The sequence below is a fragment of the Dermacentor variabilis genome, chromosome 1 (genome assembly GCF_050947875.1).
Source record: "Dermacentor variabilis isolate Ectoservices chromosome 1, ASM5094787v1, whole genome shotgun sequence".
NCBI lineage: Eukaryota > Metazoa > Arthropoda > Arachnida > Ixodida > Ixodidae > Dermacentor > Dermacentor variabilis.
This window is the reverse complement of record NC_134568.1, coordinates 169,892,332-169,902,610: the sequence shown is the minus strand read 5'-3', so window position 1 is coordinate 169,902,610 and position 10,279 is coordinate 169,892,332. Positions and strand designations below refer to the sequence as shown.

General features: G+C 38.9%; 1 protein-coding gene across 6 annotated transcripts in view; it reads right to left on the bottom strand.

Annotated features, from left to right (window-relative positions):
• Positions 1-1,734: 1,734 nt before the first annotated feature.
• The window catches only part of PH4alphaEFB (prolyl 4-hydroxylase subunit alpha-1), a 117,212-nt gene continuing 108,667 nt past the window's right edge, over positions 1,735-10,279 (bottom strand). For all 6 annotated transcript variants that reach the window (XM_075699319.1, XM_075699333.1, XM_075699343.1 and 3 more), the window contains one exon: positions 1,735-8,991. In XM_075699319.1, the coding sequence (XP_075555434.1) occupies positions 8,921-8,991 (71 nt within the window). In that variant the 3' untranslated portion in view covers positions 1,735-8,920. The remainder of the gene's footprint in view (positions 8,992-10,279) is intronic.

The following is a 10,279-nucleotide window of genomic DNA, read 5'->3' as shown; positions in this document are numbered from 1 at the left end:
AGTTACGAATTTGCAAACATTGCAGGTTCAATTTTTTTGAAACACTAATTTCTGGCAACTTTAGTAAACAATTCGAGGCACTAGATGAATACTCAGCTTCCTTCAGTCGGCAGGATTTCGCTTTTTCTCTTAAGAGAGAGAAACTTCATTCAGATTGGTTGATCAGTTGTCTAATAAAAGCAATACTGCGTTTCACATGCACTAGAAAAGGTAAATGGAAGTTGGCCCCGAGGTAAACCTTCCTCAACCTTTTCATGGAATCACTCCTAATTCAATCAACAGCTGCTAACCATATCAGGTCCGACGGAAACATGCAATTTGCCTACATGTTGTCTGCGTGCTTTGTGTAAATCAAGAAACCCGTAGGTATAAGGGTTCCAAAATGCCAACATTTTATTTTTACATTGTCACCGAGTGCAATTATTTAGTACAACATGTTTTTTGACCTGATGAAATTTTACTGAACACTGGAGTATGGTCTCTAAAAAGAACAGTGACCATCATGCATGTATATAAACATTTCCCCAGGATGGTCAAAAGCAAAACGGTTCTTTAGGGTGAGAACAAAACTTAGAATGAACAACTAAATAACTAGTTCTGTTCCGAGTTTTTATCAAAAAAGAAAAACACTTGTTGGCTTATCAAATTACGTGTTTTTTTCTTTCAGGCCTGTCACAAATATAGACATTTTTTAATGTATTCAATTGCAATTTAAAAACAGCTTCCTTGCTACCAAACGTGCACTATTTTCAAGTTCAATTTTCAGAGTGTATACTATTGTCATTGCTCTGTATGCTTATACTTGAGGAAGCTCGCAGATCTAAAAATCATTAAAAATTTTTCATGTTTTCTGAGGAAACCTCTGCAAGAATGGACACTTCTGAAAAGAAAAAATGTTTTGATTGCACTACAAAAATAAATCAATTTCAGCAATTCCTCCGGCTCTGAACTCAAGTTACTGCAACAGCAGCAGGCTCTCACAGACGGACACTGCCATCTTTTCAAGAACTTCTTTGCAATGCACCATGTCATCATCATCCACTACAGTATTGCCCGCTGTGGCCAATGAAATACGTGCATATATACCACCGTTCTCAGAGACCACGTGGTAAGCAAGAAGACCCTACCCAAATTTTTTTGCGGTGGGCATGTGATCACCGTTACTTGAAGATGTGCTTGGAGTGTGCTTTTATTCACGAGAGCAAGCACATTATAAATTAAATTTTTTTTTCAAATTTCACCGGCTTCCTTTCAAGCTGAGAAAAAAAAGGCACCATGCAAAAGATCACCTAATGGAAACCGTTTCAGATGTTTCGGAAGATGCTCTGCAAATTTGAAACATGATTTATGCCCCAAAAATGAGTTATAAATTTGTATAACTGATCTGAACTACACCTAGCTAATTAATTGCACTACAATATATTTGGATTTAGTAAATTCCAATGCAAATTATGCACCATTGGTATTCTTTAACTATAAAGGGCCACTTCACTGAAAAATTGAGTGCAAGTTCAGCAAAACATAACATTTATTAAGCTATGAATGAATGTTCAAACATATATAATACTCCATTCTGAATCGAGCAACAAATTTAGTAACAAGAACTATATACTTGATTTGTATTCAAAATATCAGATAGTGTTTGGACGCACCTTTTAAACTATTTAAGAATGACATTTCTGTAGATGACTTCCATCAAAACTTGCAAATAAGTATCTCATATGCATGATTTAAAAAAAAAAATTTATTGCAAAAACAAGGTAAGCCATGCATCACACACATTTATATATATATATGTATAAGAATTCACAATCCCACTTGCATGTAAAAAGCTCACACTTCTGGCAAGACAGGAACCATTATTGCTACATTTAGTCTAATGTTCCATTAGGCTCACTAGGCTGCAAAAAAAAAAAAATCACAATATCATATGCTTGCTGCACTATATTAAAAGATGACTAAGGCACTTAAAACAGAAAAATAAACATGGCACAGTTTGTTTCATAATGAGAAAATGACTATGCAAAGGGTATCAAGTGTAACTTTGGTAGCTGTAAGCATTTGAGTACAGTCCTGAAATAAAGGTGCAGCATCTGAAACATCAATTGTTGCAACAACATAGTGACTACTACAAAAGACAGGATCACAAGAGAAAAACAAGCTTTGGCACCAACAGAAATCAAGTACCGAGGAACCAGCTGCACAAAAGTAATTTCTGCTATCCAAGCCCACCAGTGCCACAAGCATTTTTCTCTACCTTAGAAGGAAAATCACGAATCACTTGAGCAGCATGTGCTAAGCTATGAACAAGTTGGAGGAAATAGTTTTACTATGAGTGACAAAAGACAGAAGCAGGAAAAAAAAAATCCTACATGCAATCAGATAAGCTATGCATATTAATGACAACTTGTAATAGATGTTTATAACTGGTACCTAAAGTTTGCATAGCTCAGCAAGAGGACAGCCAATGATTGTTTTCATGAATATGCCAGTAGCACTATATATTGTACACAAATGCCATAAGAAATCTCAAAACCCAAATGAGGCACAGGTACAATGAACAAACAACAAGCATGAAAAACACTTTCTCATTAATAGCCATGGTGTGCAGTTTGACTGTGATGGCATACAATTCTATTATAAAATTATTGTGTGTGCACTGCGTCCTTTGCTGGGTAGCTAGATATCAGAAAGCTAGCAAATGATGTGTCATAATGACTGAAAACTGATGCACATGAAACTGGAAAAGCAGCTTTAATGCAGTGAAATGCATGTGAAAGCTTAATTCTGGTATCTGCATCTTCACTTGAAAGCACAAGCAGTATTTTTGTGCCACAAGTACTGCAAATGTGTGTGGTTGAAATTAAATGTCCTCATTTTCCCATTCTGGCCCCTAGTAAAAAAGTGAAGAATCAAAGCTGCATTATATTGAGGCTTTGCAGACGCACTGAAAGCTCAAATTTTCCACTAAGCCCAAACCATTAAGTACTTCTGCACCAGTCGTGCTTCTTCTATATCTTCTTTTGTATCAATGAGGTTCGTAATGTTTATTATGTCTGGCATTTTATTGCAGCAATCCAGAACATTTTTTCAGGGTCATGTATGTCAAGTGATGACAAATAGGTTCATTTTATAGTGACCTCTCAACATTCCTACATATTTGTGAACTGCATCCATATAGCTTTGCATAGTGCTGCATTCTTACCAGTATACAGTCAAACCTCGATAATAATGAATATGGGTATAAAAATTATTGAATATATTGAATTATTAAATGAAGTAAATATAATATTTAGTTTGCCATGCTTTAATTCAATAAGTATTCTAATGCAATATTTCAAACAAGAATGTAAAATCCTAAACAATATTGGTTGCAGTAAAGCGATTTGTTCACTCGATTGGGCTCAAAGTATATGCTATCTACTCTGGAAGCAAAAATGTCAACTACTCGGCAAGTGCATTTTGAAATGGCACATTTTAGACAGACGTGCACATTGTGACCAATGTCCTGGCTTGGCTGGCCTGCAGCAGGCAAGTCAACATGCCTATTCCATGTGATCACACTGATCACATGGCTGCCCATTAACTACAGTGCAAAGCACGTTTGCAATTTCAGTATTGTTCACGTGCCATGTATCAGAATGGCAAGCCCGTCAATGGGCCATCGTGCTGGAGTTTTTTTTTTTTTCACATACAGACTGCAATTTTTTTGCCGATATCAGCATGTACACTTATAACAATAATGGGTATAATGAAGGTATTTTCATGCAGCGTAGAAGTTCATTAATATGAGGTTCGACTATTGCATTATTGTGAGTGACCTTAAATAGTGCTGCTAGTAGGCACAAAGTACAGGACATTATTACACTTTGCAATACTTCAACAATGTGCTCTCTGTTCATATGACTATGTGCTACTAGCCTGAGTGCCTCTTGATAGCTTGAAGTCATAGGAAATTAATATATTGGCATTGTTGATGGCAATGTTGATTGGCATTGATGCAAGTGCCAGATTTAAGCAATATTATGCAGATGCAGGATGCGACTTGAACACAGCTAATGCTTCCATCTATGATCACTTATTCTAACACAAGTACTAAATTTCTTAGCAATCCTAAGTGAAGATCCATGCAGCATGTTAAATAGTACAGGGTGTCTACTATGTTAACACTTTCAAATTCCCCATTTTTTCCAGGTATTCCCAGACTTTCTTTGAACCTTCCCTGGCAGTCTACAACACCGCAGAAAGCAGGTTCAAGGATGAAAATGGTGGTTTACAGATTGCCAAGCTACTATGCTAGCCCATAATTTTCAATAACTGCTATCAGTAAGCTGTAAATCAGGCAGATAGACAACCAAGTTTGACTAAACATGCATTTCACGATATTCCAACCATCTGGCCAAGCTCACGCTAACAAAATCAGCTTAAGACACCATCATTTCGATAACTGCATAAGTTCAGTTGAAAACTTTGCTTCCTTCTGGCCACTGTACGTATTAATTTCCCTGATTCAAAGCAAGTGGGGTGAAAATACCCTGCTTCTTCTCTGAATTTTCCAGAACTGATGAGTTCTCTGAAAATTCCAGATTTTCCAAGTTTTCCCTCATGTTAGACACCCTGTAGTATCAAGACTTCATTAAAGAGCTGCTTTCTAGACTGGGTATAGTAACTAAACGCAGCCGCAATGCACCACTTGTGAATAAGATCTGTAATTGGTCCTTATATTTTGTTCCTATAGATCTTCCATGTAGCCTGGACCATCATTTGCTGCTGTTTTGATGCAGTTTCAGAGTGTGTTTCAATCATTTCATTGGCACTCTCTAGCTGAGCCATGCAGTCCTGTCATGCAGAGCAGTGTCTGAAATAGACTGGACAGTAAACAAACATGCAATTATGAGGTAAAGCGAAAGGTATAATAGACGTCCAGAAAGAACATGAGTGCAAGCAAAACACTGAGATAAAAGAGCTTAGGGACCGTCAGCTAGAGACGGCAATGATGACATTAAACTCTTAAATCACAATAGAAAAGAACGATAAAGCCACACAATTTTTTCTGGCTTCTTGCACTACCTTACTGCTTTAGGAAAGCTGCACAAGTGTGAATACTAGCCTGAAAAATTAAAAACTGACTAGAAGTTTGTTAAGACTTGCAAGTACAGCACATCATAAGCCAAGTATGAGATAAGTGTTACATTCTACTAGCAGAAACAAACCATTAATGACATTTCAGAATAGCTGGTTTCTCACAAAGTTCCACAAGGTTAAAAAAAAAAGGCTGTATTTCTGAAGGTCTTAATTCAGTAAAGAAAAAAAAAGCTGCTTAAGCTATCTGTGACATAAACACAGCAAACATGAAAAATAAAAGCATGCAAGGAAATAACTGCCTTGAACTAAAGGGAGTGGCTTGTGCAACAGAATAGCTCCAGAACTTCTAATGACAGCAGGTAGGTAACTACAGCAGAATCTCCTGATACAAACTTGAGCAATAAGAATTACAAGAAAAAAAAAATTAGACCTAAATGCCAGCTTGAGTTTTGGCTGGGCATACCAATTGTCAGTGAGAGCATATCAATGCAGGGCCATTGCTATTTGCACTGTTGTCTTCTAAATACACTAGCATTATTAATGCCTACCAAAGTCAAAACTGAATATTCAAATGTCTACTGAATTATCTCTGACTGAGCAGTTCTTGAGCATGAGCAACGAGGAGTAAACAGAAGGAATCCATTAGTGCATTGCTTTAGCTCATTTTACTATATATATATAGGGTTCAGCGTTTTCAGTTGAAACTGGGATAAAAAAAAGTTGAGATCTGCAACAATGTCCAACACACTCAGTGGTTCAAATGTCCCACCACCATCATTGGAGGATGTGTACTCATAATAGGTGACATGGGCTTCTATTCATGCTAGGATGTGTACTCATAATAGGTGACATGGGCTTCTATTCATGCTATAGCATGCTTAATGTAGGTGCAGTTGCTGAACTAGGTTGCGTCAGTGGTAGTTTTTGGACGAAACAACCGGAAGGAGAAACGTAACAAACGGGAAGCTAATACATAAATCTATGGGAACTAAACAGTACCGGTATTTGAGAGAGTAACAGCTGGGAAAACATGAACAGAAACATATCAATGAGCTTCTACTGTATGAATAGATTATATGCACATTGTTGTGTAGAACTGTGGGATATGGTGCCAACATTACCGAGCACATGGCAGTGGACAAACTGTTGACATCCTCACTGGATTGAGTTTTGTGACTTCACCACCTCACCAAAACCATCGCAATGGCGATTTGTGTGATATTTGGCTGCCGAATTGGAAGCAAATGCAAGTCAAATGAAAAGAGACCAAGCACATAATGCCTGCCGAAGGCGATAATAAACCAGTGTGACCACACCAAGGTGCTATCCGAGAAGCGGCAAGGCACATGGCTTGTGCACATCAACAGAAAGAACTTGAAAACACTGAACAATGTTCTTGTCTGCAGGCGTAACTGGTAAACAACAAACAAGCATAACAAACATAACCATTTGACAAGACAATTTATAATGTTAATGTGCATGACACCTGGCAGTAGGCTCCGTAGCACCTGATAGTTGATATGGATTGATGACGTCGCACATAATTTTATCTCTGTACAGGGCTCGTGTCAATACCACAAGACTGTAGCATCTGGGAGTTGATATTGGCCTCGAGGACATACCATCGTGCCATCTGCTGGAATCTCCGTGACATAGAAAACGGCATTATGTGATTCCAGCTGTGAAGTGTTTGGTGTCCCCAGCAGTTCAGCCACAGTTAATTCTGAGCATTCGAATATTTTGGGCATTGCATGTTTGGCATCTTGACTGCATAACAGCCTAGCGCGTACATCCCAGTCTGATGCGTAGGGCAACAAAGATTTTTAGCGAGTGAGCAACCTGATGCTTTCACATTAGCTATTCAGTTTGCATGATCTTTCACAAAAGTAGCTATGTGCACTTTTGCCGGAATAACAGTGCTGTTCACAGCATTTGTTGCAGGGAGGGCAGCTTGTCACTTTCGGCAGAATTATTGTGAGACGATGATTTATCATCAGCCTATTACAATACGTGGAATATCAAACACTTATATTTTTGTTGCCTCAATCCACGCTTCCACCATGTGCAGGCATGCAAGTTGCATGCATTGCTGTGCAGAGTATTTTGACCGATGCGATATCAAGTGAGCATGCTACAAGCCCTGTGTGCATTGCTTGATCGAATCTTACGATCACCATATTATTTCATTTTCAGTGACTTTATCGGCCAGGCATTTCGCTACTGCTTCATTTTGGGGTACGCATGAAAACTCCCACCGACTTCGGTCAAGTACGTCTGGCACTGCGGCACCGAGCAGTAAACCAAGCTGCAAGAGTGGACAACTAAATTACTGCCTGAATCAAGGCTTCACCCAGCGAGATGCGTTGGCCGTGGCAAAAGCACAAACACGTGTCACAAGATGTCACTTTCTACATCATTGCAATAGCAGCGCTGGTCTCTCCTGTGGTGGCCCTCGAGGCAAATAGGTACATCCTGTCACACATGGCAATTTTCTCTCCGTACCAAGCGTGCGTCAGGTCCACAAGTTCATCAAAGCATGCGGGACCATCCTCAAGTATTCTTTGTGATGTCATGAATGCACAACCACAAGGAAAAGGTACACAGTGCACATAATATGCCGCATGGTACAACGACGAGCACTGGCACCATGAAGAATGCGCACGGCAATGGAGGATGCATGATTGGAGCTGACATCCAGTGCATGCTACGTATTGGAACATTGTGACCAATGATAGGTGCAACACCATGAAACAGTTACCTGCATCAGCTATATGCAGCCTTGAATGCTGTAACTCTCTGCCTTGCATGCTATCAATCACAGCATGAATATATTTTAATAATTAAGTAGGTGGTTTTCTGGGCCCGCTGGTGCGTGATGACAGTGTGGTGGTTCCAGAAGGTAGACAGCACAGGACAGTGTGTCTCTAGCTGACCATCACACTGACATTTTAATAATTGCTAGGGTCTAGGTGCTAATTCAATAAATTTTTACTTTGGTACACCCTAAGAAGAATTTTAACATGACTTTACTGCTGGATTAACCAAATGAGTAAAAATCACATGTTATACTTGAGGGTAGTTGTGCAACAACTTTCATTGGCGCAGCAGCTGTTGCTTGATTTTCTGGCTGCTTCAAGTTCATGACTGCAAACACTGACTACTGGGCCCCAATGCATGCCTTCTCAGTAGCACTCAAAATCTGGTCTAACAAAGTTTGGATCACTGAGATTCTAAAGTAGATTGTAACTTAAAAACACAGCACATAACAGATGAACAGGACTAAAATAGCCGTTATCCTTTGTAGAAGAACATATACTGGCGTAAAAGCTTACTATGAGGACTACACAAACATTACAATGCCTATTCGCAAACATGGCTCAGTAAAAGCTCACACTCCTTTCTGAGTCTTGACTGTATTGTCTCTTGACAGAGCTTATGGCATAAGTGCAATTACACATGAGGATTCAGTTTCCAAAAAGAAGAAATACAATGAAACATTTTTTTCAGATGTGGCCTTTTTGTTCATTATATTGTGGCCTGCACAATAGATTTCAATGACAAAGAACAATGCCAAATGTAAGCCAAAGGCCTGACAAAAGTAACACTACAAAACTGGATAGCAAAAGCTGCATGTGTTGCACAATGGCAAGAACATATGTAGGCTTTGATGGTAGGAGACGATGCTGAAGTGTAAAGGCACAGAGTTGTACGTTGTTCCCAATGAGGAGTAAGCGCTTAGCTTGTCTTGTGCTGGCTTCAGGCAGCCTGGCTGGGGCAGAAGTCAGCACTCCACATAACTGCTCTGCCACCGCTAAACTTGGGCTTGTGTCACTTGTCACTGGTTGATGCGTGTGCCACATGGCCTGAGGAACTCTTGGCCTCTTTCATGGAACCATTTGTTTGAGACTAAAAGGAACGGAAAGGAAGTGTGTATGTAGGAGCAGGCAGAAGGCAGAAATCGCCAATTGCAAAGCACTACATGCTGGGCCAGTAGTGTTTGCTTATTATAACCAGCGACAATGTGGCACAATATCTTGTTGCACAACATGCTGAGTGTTGTCCTATGCCCCCTACCTATTACAGTTTGGAGGTAACAACCTTAACAGGGACTTTGCTTCTCCATGCCATAACAAAGAATCCATATTCAATCTCAAGAGGAAACAAAACTGGCCTGGCCTAAGGAGGCACTGATCTCGCTTGTTATTATTGACTACCCACCAAAGTACCACATGTTTCTATACCTTCTGGTTTCTTGTCCAAGAGACACCATGTTAAGAGAGGACTGTAAACGACATAAGCTCCCCTGCTCATGCACATCACAGTGGCAAAAATAGTAGAGTTATGCGAATATTTGAAATGTTGAATACAAATCGAATAGTTCTCACCATACAATTTGTGTTAGAGAGTTTACTATTAATTATTTGAAGTTGCTGAATATTCATTTTGTTCGAATACTAAGGGACAGAAAGGGTTTTTGAAGTCTACAGAAAGAAAGACTGATGCAAATGTAAAGTCTTTCGAATGATTCTGCTGCAGGAGAACCACTGTTGTTGTGCAAACGCACAAGTTCATGAGCAAATGCATGGAGGAAATCATTTATACACAATAGTTTTCCGTTAAACACACATCTTGTCGTAGACAGCCTACAAATTTTCTCATTACACTTAGGCAAATCTACTTATTTTGAGCAACATTATCATGCTTTGATCCAATTAAAATGACATGCGGCACTGTATGATCACCACTTCGCTCCTTCAATAAGCGCTAGAGCTCTACACGCATCTACTGACGTGCTTTTTGTTTTTTGAATAACTGTCATTGCCATAGTGCACCAAGATTTACAGTCACAGTTCGCTTGTTCTCATTTAGAAGCTTATCAAATGAGTTAAAATTCAGTTGATATGGCACTAAATGTATCAAATAATGTAAACAAGCCTTTTGTTGCCAAAAAGACTACATGGGAGTTTTTATAATTCATGAAAGCTCTTATACTTCATTTCATTTAGAAGTGATATAACATTCAACATCCAATTCAATATTTTAAGCCCGTCTTTTTATAATATTCATATTCAATTTGATTAGACAATTTCAATATTCATACACCCCTAATATATTTCCAAATGAGAGAACTCCAAGTGTTTAAAATCAACAAACAATTGTTCATTTGTATTTATGGTGAAGCTATGCTACTGGA